The sequence below is a fragment of the Petromyzon marinus genome, chromosome 15, assembly GCF_048934315.1.
Source record: "Petromyzon marinus isolate PM22_M1 ecotype Great Lakes invasive population chromosome 15, UKy_Petmar_22M1.pri1.0, whole genome shotgun sequence".
Lineage (NCBI taxonomy): Eukaryota > Metazoa > Chordata > Hyperoartia > Petromyzontiformes > Petromyzontidae > Petromyzon > Petromyzon marinus.
Window position 1 is genome coordinate 15,064,069 of NC_133681.1, and position 21,799 is coordinate 15,085,867.

At 41.3% G+C, this 21,799-nt stretch overlaps 2 protein-coding genes across 2 annotated transcripts in view; one reads left to right on the forward strand and one right to left on the reverse strand.

The window, feature by feature from the left end:
• Positions 1-8,384, forward strand: part of LOC116942718 (uncharacterized) — a 77,839-nt gene extending 69,455 nt beyond the window's left edge. Inside the window, exons 20-22 of the mRNA XM_032954997.2 lie at positions 31-219; positions 3,144-3,221; positions 3,712-8,384. Coding sequence (XP_032810888.2) covers positions 31-219; positions 3,144-3,221; positions 3,712-3,902 — 458 coding nt within the window. The 3' untranslated portion in view covers positions 3,903-8,384. The remainder of the gene's footprint in view (positions 1-30; positions 220-3,143; positions 3,222-3,711) is intronic.
• TXNDC5 (thioredoxin domain containing 5) lies at positions 6,576-15,562 on the reverse strand. The gene is made up of 10 exons (XM_032954998.2): positions 15,230-15,562; positions 12,536-12,685; positions 12,088-12,193; positions 11,865-11,964; positions 11,627-11,742; positions 11,395-11,481; positions 10,187-10,306; positions 9,576-9,658; positions 9,275-9,404; positions 6,576-9,111 (listed from the first exon to the last, which is right to left on the reverse strand). The coding sequence occupies exons 1-10, from the start codon at positions 15,430-15,432 to the stop codon at positions 8,989-8,991; spliced, it is 1,218 nt and encodes a 405-aa protein (XP_032810889.2). The 5' UTR covers positions 15,433-15,562; the 3' UTR covers positions 6,576-8,988.
• Between the last annotated feature and the right edge of the window lie 6,237 nt (positions 15,563-21,799).

The window sequence follows — 21,799 nt, forward strand, 5'->3', positions numbered from 1 at the left end:
CCACCTGTTCATGAATTTTGTGTGGATCAGATCACCTGGCTGGGTTGCTGCGGAGCATCATGAAGCCCTGTGAGCCTTGTGTGGCGTCACGTGGGTTACCCGGGCCCCCTGGTCCCCCTGGCACTAAGGGCTTCCGTGGCCTGTCTGGCTTACCCGGTGATATGGGAAGGCCTGGATACTCAGGGACACCTGGTGAACCAGGTGGCTCTGGGCTGAAAGGTGAGTAAATGGGACTTTTTTCTGATGGCTTGTCTATCCTGAATTGTGTTGGCTTCATTACATTGGGTTTCCATGGATAGGCAACTCAAATCACATTGAGTTGGCCTGAAGTTGAATTGAAAAAAAAAATTGATTGGTAAAAAATTTACTTTTTGTCCTTGAGTTAGTGGATATATTTAGTAATTTGGAAAGTTTTTTCCCCCAGAATAACTCATCAATAAGACTTTCCAAAACATTTGTCAAAGGTCAATGCCATGTTACTGACAATATACAATGTTGAATCTAGATTCAACATTATATTTTGTTCATGAAGCCATCCAAATATATAAACATAGACATAACTTCAACCGAGAAGATGGATGCAAATTGAGCAATCATTGGAAGGATGATATTAACCAGGTAAAACCTTAACTGCTTTATCATTTGCCTTCATATCAGCATCTCCAGTTTCTTCAGCCTCCTACCTCGAGCCCCGCTCACTTCCCAGCCCCGGAATTTTGTTGTGCTCGTGTCGGAGCTTGCAGCTCTCCACCCCCCCTCTCTCTATCTCTAATCCCTTGCTCCTCCCCCCTCTCTTACCTATATAGCCTCTTGTTACAAGCAGCCCTTTTGCCCACTTCAGCAATTGTTTCTTGCTGTGGTTGTCCTATCCTACCTGATGATGGACGCTTGTGTTGTGCCCGAAACGTCGGGATTTAATTTATTTTATACCTACGTGACTTAACCGAAATAACCAAAGAGAATAATGTTGAATGTAAAATTAAATATTCTTTCCACCTACTATGATTTTGACTGACATGTTTGGTAATGATTCATACTACTATTACCAATTATACTTGACCAGCAACAGATCATAGCACACTTTACCTCAGCCGGTCACTCACAAGAGACCAAAGCAGGGGGGACCTTGTCCATCTCGATGCATTGTTGCTCAGCACGAATTCTGACGTAGGGAATTAAAGCCGACCCGCAAACTGAAATCGGCCTAGAGAATTGCAGATGCAGCCCAATGTGGTAGCTAACTCGAGGTGACTAAAAATACAGAGAAGCTCTGCTGGGCAGGGCATCTCCTGTCCTTACTCGAGTTCTGTGGTTCACGAAAACACTAGGTTAGTGACACATTGAACAAATAGCTCGTTATGTTTTTTGAGCCAATCGTCATCAAATATATGTGAATGATTTGAAGTTTTCGTGACTGCAGGGATCCATACTCTTTGGTTCTTTCGGTAAAGTCACGTAGGTAGAAAATAAAATAAATTAAATCACGACGTTTTGGGCGCAACACAATCGTCCATCATCAGGTGGGACAACCACAGCAGGAAAACAATTGCTGAAGTGGTTTAATTTATTTGATTTTATACCTACGTGACTTTACCGAAAGAACCAAAGAGTATATGTGAATGAGTGGAAATCCAAACCTATTTGACCATATATGAAGTATTGGCATTTAAGGATATAAATTAAAATAACTGATTACAATAAAACAAGTAATTCAAAAGCAATGTAAATTTGTTGTGCAGTACGACCACGCGGAGACGGAATTCACCGTAAGGGCTGATGCCGTTTATTAACACTCTTCACACGACACTGTAACTCACACCTGGACCCCCGAACTCTATATTATCCTACCCTCGGCTATCCGTTGGGGCTCTCTCGCTCGCCTGCACGGGACGGGGGTTCATCCAACACCGCCCGGCGACGAGGAGAGAGAACCCTCTCGCTCAGCCGGTTCTTACTCAATACTCAGAGCCCTGCTCTCGGCTATCCCCTTCGCTCTCCCACTCGTCTGCACGGGACGGGAGTTCATCCAACACCGCCTGGCGACGAGGAGAGAGAACCCTCTCGCTCAGCCGGTTCTTACTCAATACTCAGAGCCCTGCTCTCGGCTATCCCCGTCGCTCTCCCACGCGTCTGCACGGGACAGGGGTTCATCCAACACTGCCTGGCGACGAGGAGAGAGAACCCTCTCGCTCAGCCGGTTCTTACTCAATACTCAGAGCCCTGCTCTCGGCTATCCCCTTCGCTCTCCCACTCGTCTGCACGGGACGGGGGTTCATCCAACACCACCCGGCGACTAGGAGGGAGAGACCTCTTCCATCCGAGCCTTGCCCTGGCTCCCCACAACGACCACGCCTTCGTCACGGGGTCCCCCTTAAGTACCCCTTTGGCGGCTCCTCCCCCTAGCTAGAGACCCGCCTTTGTTCCCGAAGGTACCCCCTTACAGCACCCGTGACATGACGTCATCCTCCACTGTCAACTCGCTCGCTCCTCTCTCTGTTCGTCCCCTCGTGGTTGCTCACACTACTCCTCTACAAATTCACTGCTGGGATAAAGGCCTCTGCATGCCATCACCATCCCTCATATTTGTAAGCAAAGACAATTCCATGCACCAAAATCAATATTTTAAATTCACTTGGCAGTAAAGTTAATTTAAAATTAATACATATTTTCATTTATTAGAGTACTGTTTGTCTATGAAAGGAAATTTCAACTCCCACGCAAGAACATTTTACTGTTTTTATGAAATAATAAATCACGTAAATTTTAACGAATTATTTCAGATTTTGTGACACAAAATAACTGCACGTTTTTAGTATCGCTTATTAAAAGTAGCTTTCCAAATTACACCAGAGAATCAGAAGGATTAATGGCAGTTAGTCTATTTGATTTGCTTGATTGTTTGAAACTTAATATTCACAGAGTGTGTGTGTGCTGTTGTCAGGGGAATAGATAAACAAAAATGTGCATTGTTTCAATGGAAAGAATGATATATTATCACTAATTATACCAGTCAACTCTAAAAATTATTACTTTTAACTGTTTGTGTTAACTTGCTCTGTAATTAGCTGATGGATTTCGTTGCCATGAGGAGCGAAATGTAATTGAGGAAAAGCTGATTATGTTTAACTGTTATCATTTGGCAGGAGAGCGAGGGACGAAGGGGGACAAGGGGTCCAAAGGCTCTGGAAGGTTTGGACCCATGGGCAATGCAGGGCTGCCAGGTGCACAGGAGACTTTTTTTCTGTTGATAAGCAAATGTTGCATTGTTACAAATGATGGCAAAGAAACTGCCTGTTCCAGTATTTTTTTTTTATAAATGGCCACTGCGGTGTCCTTATCAATTTTGGTGGAACTCCTCAAAATGTATATATTTTGTTATTCCGTCGACAAACTACTAAAAGCGTCAATGCAATGACGTCATCCAAGGTAAAGGTGCCATCCTCGCCCATAGCTCCCCCCCCCCCCCCTTGCTGGGGCACTTCACCACCCAACCCGAAATCTGAGCCGCCAGCCACCGCCGCCGATTGTTTCATTTCCAGAAATGTGGCTCCTCATTCCGACAGCGCTCCCACTGGAAGGGCGGCAAGCCCCAAGCGTGCCGCACTTGCCACAGCGCCGCAACAAAACAAAAAAAGACGCGTACCGTACCTGGAGTATTTGTCACGCTGTTTGTTTTTTTTGGGCTTATCATGTTCGTTCTATGTACGGCAGGTGCCGTGGGTCCCGCGGGCTTGTCGAAGGAGGGCACAGCGGGAATGACAGGTCCACCCGGGCAGCAGGGCCAACCGGGAAAAGCGGGCAGCCGAGGGCTGCCGGGGCTGCCGGGGGTGTGCGATCCGCGAGGATGCTTTGCGGCGTACGTCCCCTATCGGCCAGGCCACCAGAAAGGGCCCAGTGACTGACGCAGAGAAGGAGGCTCGGGAAGCGGGCGGCGTTTGCCTCAACGCACGGTCGGAAGTGCGTGACGAACACGCGTCGACGGATTTAATCACCCTCCGCTTTGCTTTAGAGTGCGACGATCGCTGTAGCTGTGATCACCGAACCTTTTCAGTTAAATTAATGAATTTGTAATAATTCTAACAACTTAACCTCTTGCCCATTACATTTTGATTTAAAGCTTTCGTGACTGCAGTAATTCATATTCTTAGTTTTTTCGGTAAAGTCACGTTGAAGGGAAACAACAAAATAATAAAGTATATATAAACAATCAAAAAATTCTCACGACGTTTCGACCATAACTCAAACGGTCATCTTCATCTCTTGCCCATTGTCCACTAAAACCTGCATTAAATTGCAGGTTTGTAGTCCTTGTGAAATGTATCTCTCCATGACACCTCATTTTATAAAGAAATCTACTGCAAAATGAATTTTTGGACAAAATGTAATCAATGTAAATTGATGTATAATTTGGTGATCATAGATATCTGGACTTTGTGGGTAAATAGGCTTTCTGTAAGAAGCAATGTGCAAATGTCTCAGTGGCATTGCAATACGCAGTTTTTTGAGAGATTTTTTTACTTGATCAAAATGGTAACATTTTACTGGTGCTAAATTAGAATGTATTTTTAGGATTTGCACGTGTTTTGTACAATGGAAACATTTGTAAAACGGGAAACACTGCAACAGTATATCTTCATATTTCACAGACTAAATGCCAGTGCTTTGGTCACGTAAATAGAATAAAGGTGGAAACAGAATATAAAGGGTTTATCTTATTCCCTATTTCTTACATGTTTTTAATCTTCATGACTTCAATTGTCAAAAACAAACATCTTTGAAGCTGAGAAATCTATACATGTTTGTGCTATGTGCTGATTTTGTTTAACTAACGGATTTATTGTGTGTACAGTATGAAGCGCCTGAGGAAGTATTGGGTTAAGAGAAGCTTTGTTGACAGCAGTATATTGTTTCATCTTTCCATCTGTAAGGTTAAGCATTCTTTCATTGACCTTGACATAGTTGTTCGAAGAACACGGTAGCTTATGTAAGTTGTGGTATCTCGACCTTTACAATACTTTTGTTACGTTTCACACCAATATCCTTTCGTTAGGGTGGTGAGATGTTAACTACCTCGCCTGGTATACAGGACGCTGTGGGTTCGATCCTAACCCTAACGTCTGTATATTTGGAGTTTGCATATCTCTCTCCCCGTGGCCGTGTGGATTATTCTCCAGGTCCGCCGGGTTTTCCCTCCACAGACACCATTTAGAGTATTTGGCTGCAATAAATGTCCACGTGATAAGCCACTTCGTTGAGCTATGATATGTGGCCAAATGGCTTCTGAAAAAAAGCTATGTAGCTCAGTGGGCCTTACCTGGTAATAAAAAAGTATAGTTTTAGATGCCGTTGTGCAAACTTAATGGTGGATACTTTTGTATTGGAATAATTGTTCATGATCCAGCTAATCAGTGGTGACCACCAAGTACATTTTAAATAAATTCTATTTTCTATTACAACGTGCGAGCCCGGCATAGCACAACGATAATGTACCACTTATTGCGACATTTCCACATTAAAACATTCGCACATTATTACAGCACTGTATGTACTTGCTGATGAGAGGGAAGAGATCGAGAGAAGGAACGGGCAAGCAGAAGCAACAGAGCAGTGTTTGTTTCAACAGGTGATGTATAAAATAGCTACGAGCATGTATGACGAAGGGCACTGATTACGTGTAATATTTAGAAACCATCTTGATGTCTTTCTTATGACCATAATGAAACCACACTATTATCTCAACCCTCCATTAAACACATGACCCAACACTATGCCGAATTCCTCCCCTCTCCCTGCCGCCTTTCAAAGCAGACTGCTCCATGCAGCTCGACTGCTCGCCCCTTCCATCGCTCTCATCTCTTCCCTCCCCTCTCATCATCAGCAGCAGCATCTTGGCTCGCTAATTCCTTCTCCCCCTTTCATTCCAGGCACTCTTTGAGCCTCTCCCCTTTCTGTCTTAAGGACTTCCGTCGTACCTGAATGCCTCGGGTAATCTTGCCCAATCTCTCTTTTGTGAAATCGACTCTACTCCCCCCATCCCAAGGTCTGCCACAGTGGAACAGTTTCATGGTTAATTATAATTGTCAGCACTTGACCATGCTGCAAGGCCTGTCGATGTTGTTTTCCTATATCCATAACATACCATGCATTATTGTTTAGCTTCATAGTTGTAGCTGTTTTTTTAAGTGTACATTTTATGTGTAAACTATGTACTTCAAAGTACTTGACAAACATATCTCAAGCCGATTTTGGCTTTGGTTAAATCAGCATTTTATATGAAATTATTAACGTGTTTTATAATACTATACAGGTAACGTTAATCGTTGTACTTTTCAAAAATTGATTATATAAACAGAAAATGTGGATTCGTACTATTGTATTCTACCTCAAGCAAGCCATGTGTTGTGTGATGCATAAGGTGCATGCATATTTGCTTGTTCATTTGTGGAGGGGAATTTTAATCAAGTGATATATATTCAAAATAAACTGTTTTTGTTTGCAAAAAAACGTAAACGTGCTTTAAAAATACTGTACAAATACAAACAGCAAGTTCCACACTAAAAAAAGCCTCCGTGAAATGAACTTCAAAATGTTTTATTAGGCATTGCTTTCCCATTTCTATAAAAAAGTTACAAGCATATAAGCAACAGTAATCAGAGTTCTAATGGCACATTAGCAGACTCAACCTTTCCATGAGTTCGTGTGTACATTGTGGTTCAAGCCATTTACTGCATACAAACTAAGCAGCATAACTGATTCAGAGTATGTAGTAACCTCATTTGAACCATGATAAAAAAAACACAAGTGGGTTGTGCAGGAATTCTTTAGAAAACTACTGCTACACTTATAGAATATTAGCTGAGACTATTTGAGCCTTTGGCATTTACACTGAATCTTAGTACTAAACATCGTCTGGTATGGTGACAGCAAACTTCCAGTCACCCAGTTCTTAAGTCGCTGGATATGAAGACATTTATTTTAATACGATTTTATATACCAAATGGTATTAGGAGTACACTCTGGCGAGTTTTCAGGTTGTACCACGTGTTGTATGGGATGATATCCGATCGTTAAGCTCCATGTGCTGGCAGCTTCTTTAGGAACTGTATTCAGTGCCAAGAACAACGGGATGATATGCATTGTTCCTGAAGCTCCACCACGTGAAGCAAAATGTTAGATATCGTGCCTAATAAGATGCAGTACCACCCAAAAACACATGCGAAGGTTATACAGCACAGCCAAGAAAATCTACGTAGCACTGTTATTCAGGTGCATGTACACACGTTGGCTTTTTTCTCCAAATATTTTGTGGTAATCACTTACTGCATGCTACCAATGTGGTGCAGTCACAGGACATATGCTCCCCGCTTATGCTATTCTGTAAAAGGCGATTGTAAGAAAGACAGGTGTGCTTGCGATTTGAATGTTCACCCTGTCACAACTAGATGCCAAGTCACAACGAACGATGAATAGCTTCCGTTTGATATCAACAATGTTTGTAGATAACTATGCGGCTGAAGGCAATCGGCATATTATATCCATGTAGAATAAACTAGTAATATGAATTCGTATTAATTATTCAGGAGTATGGAACACAAGAATGGCACCACATTTATTGGATTTTTTTTTTAATTCTCTCCTCCATAAAAGTTGTCCGTGAAAAAAATGTGATAAGTGAATTGTCATTTGTGAACGAAACTGCTTTCAGTGTAAATGTCCTTTGAGTTTGTAACAAGTTTAATTTACAGCTACAAGTATCCTTTGTCATTCGGTGCTTAAAAAAATAGTCGTAGATGACTCTTGTCCCTATTTATAAAAGTGCCAAAATGAATGTCTTAGCACATACAATAATTGCTTGTACCTATAAAGTAGCACATTACAATCAAATGCTAAATCCTACACAAAATACAATTTCTGCCCCAGAAGTCGATTCCAGATCTTTTAATGTGACTGAAATGTAAAGGCTCTCGTAAATTAAAAGGCCAATCTGCTCTGATGAAACGATCTGCTTAGGATTTCAAATCCATTAAAGGTGTATTCATCATCATCCACAATTAATCCCCTGCTGGATGAAGGCACTGCCATCTCTCGCCATCAGGAGGAGCATAATGTAGAGGGGAAAACACAAAAAATATGCATTTTTTTCTTTATAAAACCAGTTTTTTTCAATAAAGTGGAACATTAAGAAATTTTAAAAATTGCAATTTTAACAAATGATAAAATTAATCAAAAGTCAATGTGACACTGAAGAAATGCAAACATTTTTATTTTGTTTTAGTACTTCGTAAAAAGTTTAGCATAGAGATGTTAATGAAATACTTCAAACATGATTACACATTTAGTTACCAGGAATTAAACTTGTTTTGCAAAAGGCAAGTAAAAAAACACAACAAAAGTATAACCAAAAGCAGCATTACCCGTACCATTTAACTGCACAGAAGCATTACTTGAAATTTAACTTAATGTCATGGATGTATTTAAGCATAATTGGGTGTAAATAAGATCCAATTTGACAAATGTCTCCATAAATATGCTACTCTTGGTGGTACATATGTAGTCATCCATTGCCTTAACTACAGCTGTGCATACAATATTCCATTCTATTGTTCAGTTCAAAATAATGTGCATTTTTTATTAATGTTCCACCCATATACCTGTGATCAGACTCAAGGGCAATCTAAAGTTGATGTGGTATTAAATTGAGGCACAAAAAACACAACTGTTGTGCTTATTTTGTCACTCCATCTAATCCTAATCAAATGATCGTGGCGGTACATTTCAAAAATATTAAAACAATTATGAGAATTTCCATACGTTTTACACATTGCCTTCTCAAAATGTTTTGACCATCAGTGAGATTGTTTTAATTTCTTGAAAGTGCAGTAGTATTGAACAGAACTTGCAGTTGGAGCCACGTTGTCTCCACACGCACAATTTGACAATGATCTAAAATAAATGCACAGATGGATGTGAAGGTGTCCCAGTGTGCGTTCACAGCTCATCTCTGGCTCTGCTCAGCACATAGGAATGCAAGGCCTCCAGATTGCGTGCACCCTCGTGCTCTCCCACCTGTTTGCCCCCTACATACAGCAGTAGAGTTGGGTACCCACGCACCTGCAAGAAAGAGAACACAAAATTACATATACTTAAAGGTCTAAACATTTAAAGATATTTTTTTAAATTATATTACCTATCGTGATGCAATGTGGGGAAAAGGCAATCAAGTATTGGTTTATTCAACATGGTTGTCTTCATGTGTGGCTTGCATTATACTTACATGCTGTTTACTGCAGAGTTGTGCTTCCGATGTGCAATCCACCTTGGCAATCGTGACTTTGGACAGGCCAGAAAACTCTTTCTTGGCCAAGTCTTCCCATGTTGGGGCCAGGTTCTTACAATGACCACACCTGAGATACAAGACAATTTGAATTAACCTTTAGGCCACAAATCCACAGAGCATGGGTATATCCTACTGTGTCATTTAAGTGAACCACATGATGAAAAATAAATGCACAATGTCTTTGTGATAGTGTCATTTCACTTTAGCAAATAAACCAGTCAATAAAGCTTATACTTACCATGGTGCATAGAATTTCACAAAAGTGATGCCATCTGCCACAGTAGCATCAAAGTTGTTTTCATTCAGAACCAGCACGCTAGACTGTAAAATCAACATAGCACATCTGTATTTACATCTTTTAACATATGGCTAAAGTGGGCAAAAGATCATCATCACCATCAATCATGTTACACTATATGCAACTGCTTTATTTCCTCTGCTAAATCCCACAGTTGCAAAGTCAACTGACGTCCACAGGTTGAATTTCACGAGTATCCAATCGCATAGCTTTGACTTCCCCTTGGTCACCAACGTTTGAGTACCCATTCCAATACATCCTTCCCTCTGCACCTCCAATTAGCATGGTTGACTACATTTGGTGCGAAATAACTTCAACATACATACATATAAACACGTACCACCAACCCAAACTGTTTTTTTTTTATTAAAGATACCATTTTTGTTCTGCCACATTATTTTCTGAACTTCCAAGTTACCTGCCATATTCTGTCATAATGTTCCTAGCATACTTCACACGCAACCTATAGCTACTGCTCAGTGCTTTACCAACCACCAAACCATATAACGTGAAAAAAAACAGCAAATACTGCTGTTTGCAATATGGTTTACCGCTTCCTCTTCATCCCCTGCCTGTTGTGTAACCACTTCATCTTCAGGTTCGATTTGAATCTGTGTATCAACAAACACTTTCAAAGAATCCAGGTCCCTTTTGCCACGGTACTGGTCCACCTGTAACAAGGACACCAGCCACGCATCAGTATATCCACAAACCCAATTTCACTGTTGGTACAGCATTTACAAGCTGGAAAGCCACACCAAAAAGGAGGGTACATTTTTTGGGGGGGTTTAGAGTGAACAAAGACATGCGCATGCAAATATGTGAATGCATAAACATATCCAAAACATTGTGTGAGCTTAAACCAACGCATCCCAAAGTATGTACACTAATAAAACTACATTTGTTACATAACGAAGCTATATTTATTAGATAATAAAGCTATATTTATGACTAGCAGCCCACTGTACTCTGCCTGCCTGCCCACCCACTCATTAATAAGCAGTCTACTGGCTCTGTTAAAACATGTATTTTTGGATGCTGTGTGCAACTACAAATGCTGATATCTTCAGTTTCATAAAGGAGGCAACATGCCAATAAACAAAACGTGCTACTTTAGTGCTACTCACTATAACACTATCCACAGCTGTAGGCTAATTGTCTGCAATGTACGAGTGTAACAATGCAATAATTAACCGATTAGTATTATCTAAACTCATGATATTTGCACGATTTGTCTATGTTGTATGTTATGGAATCACATGACTCCAGCTGTTAGGGGCTGCTCCATTGGCTACAATAAACAAAATATTTCTTAATCTGATCTCAATCTTGAATCTCAATAATTGAATCCCCAGATAAATTAGGGTTGCATCTGCGACAGGCCTCCGAGCAATTGAGAGCTTCGTTCGAGGGAGAGGGCCGTCACTCTGAGGACACGTCGCCCGTCTTGATGTGCAAACTGCAGCAAATTGTGTTCACTTCAGTTGGCGGTCGACGTTCAAAGGGAACTGTGACCCTCAAAGAAAAGGCGCCGCCCCCCCCCTTCCCCCGTGGTCACCCCCCCCCCACACCCCCGTGATCCGAGGCAGCAAGATAAGTTTATGTGAATGCTGTCGCAAGTTGTCACACGTTTGGCACAACGGTACTTTGCCGACTATGCGTGATAATGAATGAATGACTGCATTCTCAATGAACCCAATGTGAATGATGACATAACTTCAACATGAACTTCTCAATGGGGATAGAAATTACAACTTACCTTTTCACCGTCTTTAAACCACAGAAGGGTGGGATAACCCCGCACCTGGTTTTCATTGCATATATCTTGATGAGCTGTGCAGTCAACCTACCAAAATGCATGTCAAAATTCATTAAGGAAACTTCAGACAAAGAGCGTCTACATATTTAAACGAGTCAACAGAACAACGATGCACTAAAGTGATTTAGAAAATAAAAATCAAGTTTAAGTGTCAATGCAATGCAGAATATACCTTTGCAATCTTTACTTTGCCCGAGTATTCAAATGTGCTCGCCAACTGCTCCCACGCTGGAATTAAAGCTTTGCAGTGGCCACACCATGGTGCGAAGAACTTGATGAAATGGTAACCTGCACTCAAAAGCGTTAAGATGATGAAAATTGTCATGTTTTCATTAATCCCAATGATTAAACATAATGAAAAAAAGTGTTTTTATTATTATTAAAGCATAGCCATCATGTGCATGACTCACCTTCCGCGACATGTTCCTTAAACGACCCAGAAGTCAGCTCATAGAGGCCATGTTGAGGCTCAGGGATATCTGGGGAAGGGCGCTCAGATTCTTCGTGAACCTAGGAGAGGATCAATTGCACAATCAGCCTGATTGAACCACATACAATGTATACATACATTTACAGTAATATGAAATAACGTGGAAAGCAGGTGACTTGCTCTAATACTACAAAATGTCATACACCAGCGTCTTCATTCAATGTTTGTAGCATCCAGCTCTCCAAGGTATCAAGATCCCTTTGACCCTGGTACAATATACTCTTCTGGCCAGGTTTGAACAGCTTCAACCTTAACCGATACAAATTCAGACAATGATTATGCATATAGTCCATTACTCACCACTCAAAGATGTGGTCCCAGGTTCACCTACTTGCGCTAATAATTCACATTATTTTATGCAAGTGGTTTTATTTATTATTTTATGCAGTTAGTATGAATGGATGTTCAACTATTACGAAGTGATGGAAATTATTAGCATGTAAAAGTAAATTATTACCACCATGAGCCCAAATATGCAGCTTCTGCTGTAATGCACCCATTGCTTTTAACTGCACGTACTTGCAAAGCAATATAGTTGCATTGTTAAGACAGTATGGGTGAAATGTCACTCATGAACCCTGTGACACTTACGTGGGATAGCCTTTGACACCGTGGTCAGAGCAGGTTTGTGCATGCATGGTGCAGTCCACCTTTGCCACGTATGCTGGTGGCTCTGGCATCTCATTGTATTTATCTCCCAGTGTATTCCATGTTGACTGCAGTTTCTGGCAGTGGCCACACCTGCATTAAATTAGAAGCAATCATGGTAAAGGTACAAGCAAATGTATGTTTAAGGAGAGCATTATTCATTTATAATTCTCACTACCAATTATTGCACCACTATTGTAATCATATTACAGCTACCAAAACAACACTGTCAAAAGAGGAATAATGAAATTGACATTTCAAGATTAACTCACACTGTGTCAACGTCCAAATGTTTACAGTATTTTTAAGGTTATATATATTTTACATATATAAAACTTTCAATTTGATGCATGAACATTTGAAAATGCGTAGGATTGCTGCATATAGACGTAATCACTGCAATTAGATTGATGGAAATGTGTATGAAAAGTTGAAAACAGGGTAAAAACCACTGTTAGAATATGCATTTTTTTACATCGTGTTTGTGTACTCATCTTACACCAATCACAACAAGGAAACAAGCATGTAGAAAATCAGTCTAACACTGTACTGTACAATGTTAATATTACTGGCATAAGTTTGACCTGTGAGTTAGTGGTAAGTTTAGGGGCAAGAAGTTATTTTGTTTTCAGGCAAAGGAAACAGCTGTAGTGCAAAGAATGTATGCATTAGACTAGGTCAATACACATCCGGGAGCAGACCACAAAGTATACATCTTGACATCTCACAGCACACTTGGGCTACAGCCATTCATCTCACTCTAGCCACGTGGCAGTGCAAAGTTGGCAATGAAAAATAAAGCACTGTCCTACAGCCTTAGGGTAATCATATACCATTTATTTGCAGTTTACAATACCGTACTGCCGTGCAAAGGAATTCACTGCCTCCTAAAGCACAATGTGCAGTTTTGTAAACTACAAATAACTAATTTGGATTCTGAACGTACGTGAGCATAGCGTTCCTTTGTCCACCATAAACACATGTTATAAGAAATTGCGTCTTAAAATTGTCCTTTATTTAAGGAGAATGCGTTTAACATGGATCGTATGTATGGACTATAAATACTTGCACATGCAGTCAAAAAGCGAAATAAGTACTTTCCAGTCATTTGTTGACAAACCTGAGCCAGTGGTGGAAATTCCACATTCCTATGGAAGGAGAGTCTTCACAGGCCAACCACTGTTGTGTGCAGGTAGACATACAGTATACCAAGCTTTTACAGTGACGTTGGGCCAATACTGTACTGACAAACGTTATTTGGGTGAAATGTTGGGACAGCATTGTTCGATAATGCACCTAAACAAACAGGTCTTACTTACCCTATTAGCTACACACACTGGGATTGCCGGCCTGTCCCACACAAGTATGAAAGATAGGTAAAGAGAAAATGGCTCTAAAGTCAGCTTGTCGTGATGTGGCACTCTTGTGATGTCACTTCGTAAGTTTAAACAAAGCCCCTGGGACGCGTTCGATATCCCCGGGTCACAGCTCACGTGTGCAGCTGTGAGGGAAGAGTTATTCCCCACTGGGTTGCATCTTAATTTGGACATCTGTGAAAAGGCACTGGACATTTGTGACAAAAAAGAGCCTCATCGCACATCGGATTCCTCCAGCCTAAATAAAGATTCCCATTCTGAATTGAAGTTGAAATGCGACCACGGGCTCTAAATTGTTTATGTGTAAACCCTTTCATCAATCCACTGCTGAGGGAGGACCTTCCCCGTGCCGTGGGGGTTCACTCGATTAAACATCGCCACGCTGGTCAGTGCGTGTTACAGAAGACAGGAGACAGCACAAGGGTGCATAGAAGTGCAGTACAATCACGTGTTTTGCTGCTGCTGCTGCTGCCCACAACGTAGCCCCACGACCTGTGCACAACATTATGCATGGTGGCCGATCATCCCGGGCGTAGCCTATCCAGGCTAACTCCTGCTTAGCTCCGCAGATTTGATGGGTGACAATCAAAACGCATTCCGGGCGATTTGCAGGGGGTCGGCAAGCCTGCGGCTCAGTAAGGACTGCTTCGTGACGTTATTTATTAAGGACCGTCTCGTATTCACCACATGCATTATGGTTCTTGACATAATAGGGTTTTTTTTTCCCCAAAATTATTACAACAAAAATATCCCTTCTTGTTACGTTGGTTTTCGAACCCTGGCCATAGGCAATGTCTAAGCTGGCATGCGTGCGTCCACAATTAATGAGGCACGACTATCCGAGTCCCACTAAACAACACGGGTAAGCACAAATGTACCCGTCATTGAAGCAGTCAGCTTACTTAACTGACCAGCTGATTTACGTTATCCGTGCGTCGCGGACCGCAGGTAAAAGTTTACGCCGCGATTTTGCGAGCGGAGCGCTAACAGTGCCAGCGAAACGCTTCTAGATAAAGCAGAGCGGACAAGCGGGGGACCGCCCAACACGCAGCAAGCCGACCAATCACAGGCGGGCACGCGCCCCGCTCCCACCTATCACAGCGCGGGAGACGTCAACTCGCGCCTAAGCCGTCTAGGAAATCCAAACCCGTGAAAGTGAACAGCTCAACGCGAAATCACGATTTTTTTTTAATTTTTTTTTTCCCCCCTGCTATATATTAACAACAAAAAGTATTCTCATTTAAACTTCATCCATTCTCACCAGGGCGCGAAGAACATGATGAAGTGCGGCGCCTGGTCGACGGAATGCACCAGCATCTCAGCGTCGTACAAATGCTTGCTGTGTTCGTCCTCACCGCCGCCGGTCGCCGCCGTCGGCTGAGCCGCCCGCAGGAGCAGCAGCGCGGGCAGCGAGGCGAGCACGGCGAGCCGCCGCCACCACCACGAGGAGGAGAAGGTCGACATCGTCGTCACTGAAGAGGGTGGCGGGCAGGGGGGGCTGAGAAGACTTCGATCGTTTGGCCTCCTCAGGGAGCGTCGCCCGAATGACGGCGGCCCTTGCCTCTTGGGGTCGTCGTTCAATCGGAGCACGCGAGTACGGATTTGGCCAATCGCAAGCGGCCGTTCGGACGGGCGCGCAATCTACCAATCGGAGCGCGCGTGCGTTGGATTTTAGCCAATCGCAAGCGGCCGTTTGGATGGTGCAGCCCACCTTTACCAATCGGAGCGATGAATCTGTGTGCAGGGGTGGCGGCCATCTTTGTAAGGGGACATCAGAAATAAAGAATTAAAGCTTTCGTGACTGCAGGAATTCGTATTCTTTGGGTCATTCGGTAAAGTCACGTAGATATGTACAAATTAATAAAAGTAATAAATATAAAATAAACAAAAAAAACTTCCAACGTTTCGATCACAACACAAGCGATCGTCATCAGGAGGAAAGAGGATGACGATCGCTTCTGTTGTGATCGAAACGTAAAAAGTTTTGTTTATTTAATATTTATTATTTTTATAAATTTGTACCGATCTACGTGACTTTACCCAAAGAGCCAAAGAAAATGACATCAGAAATGTTATTTATTTATTTTGGAGAAATCCGATGAGCTTTAAAACTACTCCCCCCACACAGATATCCAGTAGGGTCGGGACAGAAAGTTACAACAAACGATACACACACTAAAACAAACCTGGCATGAGTGCAAAGTATAGGAATGGTATACCACTAGAAGATAAATATACTAAAAAACTAAACTTTTTAATTTTAAATTTTGATTTAAAGCTTCCGTGACTGCAGTGATTCATATTCTTGGTTATTTCGGTAAAGCCACGTTGAAGGGAAACAATAAAATAATAAAAAATATATAAAACAATAAAATTCTCACGACGTTTCGACTGCAACACAAGCAGTCATCATCAGGTGTGAAAACCAACGGCAAGAACATTTGAAAGAAGTGGCGGTTTGTATTTATTTATTTTTAGACGTTAGTACCACGGATAGCGATTTAACAGTTTGTTAAGATGGACGAGTCCATCTATGTTCGGAAAAGAGGAGGGGGGAGACGAAAAATTAATGTATGCTGTCTGAAAGCCACACAGCATACATTTCGGGTCTTAATTGATTGTTCACGCTTACGGTGGCTTTCAGACAGCATACATTAATTTTTCGTCTCCCCCCTCCTCTTTTCCGAACATAGATGGACTCGTCCATCTAAACAAACTGTCAGATCGCTATCCGTGGTGCTAACGTTTAAAAATAAATACAAACCGCCACTTCTTTCAAATGTTCTTACCGTTGGGTTTCACACCTGATGATGACTGCTTGTGTTGCAGTCGAAACGTCGTGAGAATTTTATTGTTTTATATATTTTTTATTATTTTAATGTTTTCCTTCAACGTGACTTTTTAATTTTATTTTACCAGGTAAAACCCACTGAGCTATTGCGTATTTTTCAGAAGCAAACTGGCCACAAATGATTGCTCGACGAAGTGGCTTATCATGTGGAAATTAATAGCAGCCAAATAATCGAAATGTATGTTTCTAAATGTGGAGGGAAACACCGGAGGACCCACAGAAAAAAACACACACAACCAAGGCGAACGAGACAAGCAAACTCCAAATATGCAGCAGGCGTCAGAGTCAGAGTCGAACCCATGCCACGCGAGGGAGATCATATTTCGCCACTGACATTGAGAGGCCCATAATTTGCAGCAGGATTGGGTCAACACAAGTAAACGCTGGAGCGGTTTCGACATTCATTGTCTCATCAGCAGTCCGGCTTCCTTGAACCAGTCCTGGTCGTCTTGACTCAGCTGATGAGACACCGTGTGTCGAAACTGGTCCAGAATTTGCCCGCTTTCAATCAATTCTGTTGAAATTACGTGGAGAGACATATACAGCATATGAAGAGACATTGGCTGCTTATTAATGTTATTGGTAAGGACAGAGTACAATAAAGCACTGAACCGTAGAGTAGACAATGTAAATATGCAGCCCTGCAATTTCGTGCTCACTCCACTGCTGCTGGAAGAGACTGCCCTCCACTGGAGGGTGATCTAGAAAGCCCCTCTGGAGAAAAATAGTGAACCCTCGATGTCCAGGGCTATTTTCGGGATAGAGTGCCACCGTTATATCATCCAGCAGTGGCTATACAACGGATCGTGATGGTGGTAATGTGCAAGTGGTCACTGGAAATTATAACCTCTTGTTAAGTAGAGTCGGACAGAAGGAGTGGCAATTCGCTCCTCTTCCCAATATGTATCCGTGTGTACTTGGATTGTGTGTCGGTGTTTGCAGAGATTGTGCAGGGATAAACAGGGGTCGTGCCAAAGTTACAGACAGCAGTGATTGTGTTGGTGTATACGTTCCCCTCTGAACAAGCTGTGTTACCTTGTTTATTATTATTATTTGTTATCACGAGACCTCCTTTGCCAGTATTAAATTATGATAAAAGGGTTTTCCCCTTTCTGGCAATAAAACAGTTGTGTTAAGATGTTAAAACACCAAACTGAAACCTTTGCAAGGAATCATGTTTGCATTAACCACATATACTTGTGGTGAACATGTAAAGAAAAAAACTAGCTCTGACAGTATGTGCATTGCCTTTGAAACTGATTTGTCCACACCAGAGACAGCTTTCTTTAGAGCCTAGTCTCAAATAGTGTTAATGAACCCCGTTTGAAGCTAGTACAACAAGAGTTTGTGTCTTCAAAGTGTTGCTTTATTAATCAAGAGTCCTGCAGGATCACCGACGAATATAATTCAGAGGTATATGTAGATGCAGTACTGTACTGTCCATACAAAGCAATAAACTTGAGTCCACACTGCTCCATATTTCTATTTTAAGATCAACACAATTTCCAAATCCCATTCCAGTGGCATGTCGTGCCATGTAGTACCACTCATCCAGTGTTAATAAGGGGACTATGTAACTAACGTTACAAAAATACAACTAAAACATCAAAAAAGTTATGCTATGCATTTTTTGTGACAGTATTGTATCGGAATCAAACATTGGCGTATTATTTTTCTGTATTTGTTAAACTGAAAAGTATTGCTTGCTTCGTTTATGTGTGCTATTTTAAATCTTGCATACATTCACTTTAAAATGCAGAAGAAAAAATCCTAGCATTCTGCTCTTAATTTGTGTCCATTCACTTACAGAAATTTGAAATTTCCATGATCATATTCACATAATCTGTCCTTTTCACATAACCGCCAATACCTCAGTCCCAAGCGACGCCGGATAGGTCACATTATACTCTGAGTATTTGTTTGTATGTGTATGCCTACACGCAACAGTAGTGCGAGTTAGTAAAGGTCACAAGTTTCGTGTCCTGTTGTCCATGTGAGCTATTTTGAAAGCCAACACCAAACAATTTTTGGAATGAATGACGCCATGGGGGAGGAGGTAGTGAAATGAGAGTGCTGGTGGTGGTGTCAAGGGATGGTGTTAGAAAAAAGGACCGGCAAAGGACTCCTATAATAATTTTGGAAAGTACTCTAAGCACCTGTGCATGTATTCAATGACGGCGCTGGGAATAAGGAAACCAAACAAAAGCGAAAGGCCCCGAGCAGTTGCAGGTGCCCCATTTTTACGAGAGAATAGTGGTGCATCAAATATCAGCTCAAATTTAAATAATAATAAACATAACAAGCTTATTTATGTAACAAAAAACTCCCGTAAATATAATCTCCCTCGTGTTTGCGTCTCTCTTCTATCATCTCACTACATCTCTATTTTGTCAATATCTCTTTTAGTCATCTCACGAGTACAGTATTTCATAAATTGACATGGAGACCAACAAAATATTTATTTCTGCTTAGGGCTGTCAATGAGCTTGAACCTTCGCTGCATATATTCACAGAGGACTGTATTTTATACAGCACAGCATTTTAATACAATGCTATCGTTCATAACACTGCCCTAAAACTAGTATGATAGGCGACGTTTCGGGCAATGGCCCTTCATAGCGGCGAGTTTGGTCGACAACACGGCTTACGCAGAATCACAACACAATTGTAGCATCGAAGGCGTACCACATGGTGGCGGTGTAGAAGAGTTTTCATGGTCTCGGAGCCTCTTGTTGAAATGCCATGGGTTCTTATGCAATTACATTGTTCTATAAACTCATAAGCAGCGCACAATTGATTTTTGTTTCGTTTTTGTTGTTTGGGCTTGGATAAGGAAAGCGAAGTACACAGATAAGTAAGAGACCACAGCAGACCAGTTAATCGGTCATTATTCGAATTTAGATTTGAATTTCGGCGGTGCTGTTTTCTTCTTTAATACGTTTTGAGCACGTGTTTAGCCTTGTTAACGACACCACTGCATTCACTCCGAACAGAGGTGGCCCAAAACAGGCCATCTTTTCAGTGCGGAAAACAATTAACTTTTTATGTTGTAGGTGCGGTTGGGCATTTTGAGATGTTTGATATATTTGTACGACATTGTATTGATGAGTACATGTATGAATAGACATTGGAAAAATATGTATGTTTTGGCTAAACAAGTACAGCACATGTTAAATCTTGGTTAAGTTATTTAGCTTTTTTTTTTTTACTCCTGATGTGCGCATTGATGTTTGTGCAGATTTCTTCCAAATCTTTGTTTCATCTATGGACCAACCTCAGTATACTCTTATATAAGCGCACAACTTTATTTGATGAACGCTGCACTTTCTGTCATTTTCATATAGGGGGCGCTGTAAACCTACACGCCCCCTACATGAACGACGGAGGTGCAGGGACAGACGTTCGACTACGTTGGAATCGATCTGCAGACGGCGGTCTTCACGCACGGCCAGCAGCTCCACGTCGCCTTATCTCTCGATCCCGCAATCCCAAACAGGTGAAAGTCCGCATCGAACCGAACCCCCAGCAAGGCCATCATCTACTTAACGACGAGAGAAAATTCACGCGAAATGTCGGTTTCAGTGAAGTCTTCCAGATGTAAAATGATATAAGCTTTTAATGAAGAAATTAAATTATCTAATTCAAAACATAATACAATTCAAAGATGTTTAATTTTAAAACTTCAAAACGGAGCATCGGGTGTTTGCGTGAATGCGTCGTTCGTGTGCAATTTTTTTTGTGACTTTCCTGGCCGAACGCCGTAAATGGTAGTATATAAATAAGGTCACAAAGTAGCCTTCCATAATTCTACCAAGTTACATTTCCACTACAAAACAAATTACTTACATTAATGAAGTCTCGTGCGATAGTTGTGTATGGCATATATCAACATACATGATCCCATATATGTTTTCGAAATTGTGTTGTGACCAATTATTAAGTGTTAACAGTGTAGCATTATCAGGCTAAAGGTTAAAACACTAAATGGGAATGCATTGTGTGTCATTAAAGATCCCATAAGCCATAACACGCATTCATGAAAATTAACATCCAGTGCTGATGAAACGAGCATGACAATGATCGGATGCATAGTGTAACACTAAAATGATGGTTACATGACTTTAATTTATATTAAAAACATAGTAAGTACGACATTACATTTTTTTTGTTCAAAATACTACACTGAATGTTCCTGTAAATAAAACCTTCATTACAGCCGCATTCACAATTATTACAGGGCAACCAACAAGAATTCTGCCTTCATGATGGTTAATTGCACGTTCCCTAACCTTTGGTATACGCACAGCATGCAGACGGGCAGACTTTTGCACGGCATTAGCGTAATTGGTTCTGTTACATGTTGTAATTTACAGAGGCTACCACTGTATATAGACATGGAGCATCGCTGATAGAGCAGCCAGAAATTACAGACTACCATTTGTTTAAAAGCTATTAGAATGCAGCCTGGGGCTGTCGGTTAAGGGTGGAATTGTTTTATGATTAAGCCAGTGTACAGAAAAATGTTATTAAATCCAGTGTATTATGCAGAGTGATGGATAGTGTAAAATGAATACCAGATTGGGCAACCCAGATGTGTTTGTGCCAGGACAATAATTGCATGGAGACAACAACCAATCAGAAAATAATTTCAGTAATAGGGTGAATTCTACGTATCTCACGTAAATGCATTTTGAACCGATATGATGAACATTAATAATTAGTGAGGTTTGCATCCACTATATATAAATAGAAATGTGCTTCCAGCTAAAATAAGGCAACATCATTTCACATTGCAACATCAACATTTGCTAATTTGATTTTACTAAATGCCGTTGAGTTTTAAACAAAGTCTAAAAAAGAAATTACCGCATACAAATGTTCAAACATTTCACTCCAGTTCTTAATCGGGCATTGCAATCATGGAAGCAATGTTAGAGGCATTATGGATGATATTTGGCGACTGAGCAAATAATGCAAACA

Coding starts and splice junctions, on each gene's coding strand:
- TXNDC5 (XM_032954998.2), bottom strand. CDS start 15,432: ATGTCGACCTTCTCCTCCTCGTGGTGGTGGCGGCGGCTCGCCGTGCTC. Junction 12,686..15,229: donor ATCATGTTCTTCGCGCCCTG/GTGAGAATGGAT, acceptor AATTTAATGCAG/GTGTGGCCACTGCCAGAAAC. Junction 11,743..11,864: donor TAAGGAACATGTCGCGGAAG/GTGAGTCATGCA, acceptor TTTTGAGTGCAG/GTTACCATTTCATCAAGTTC.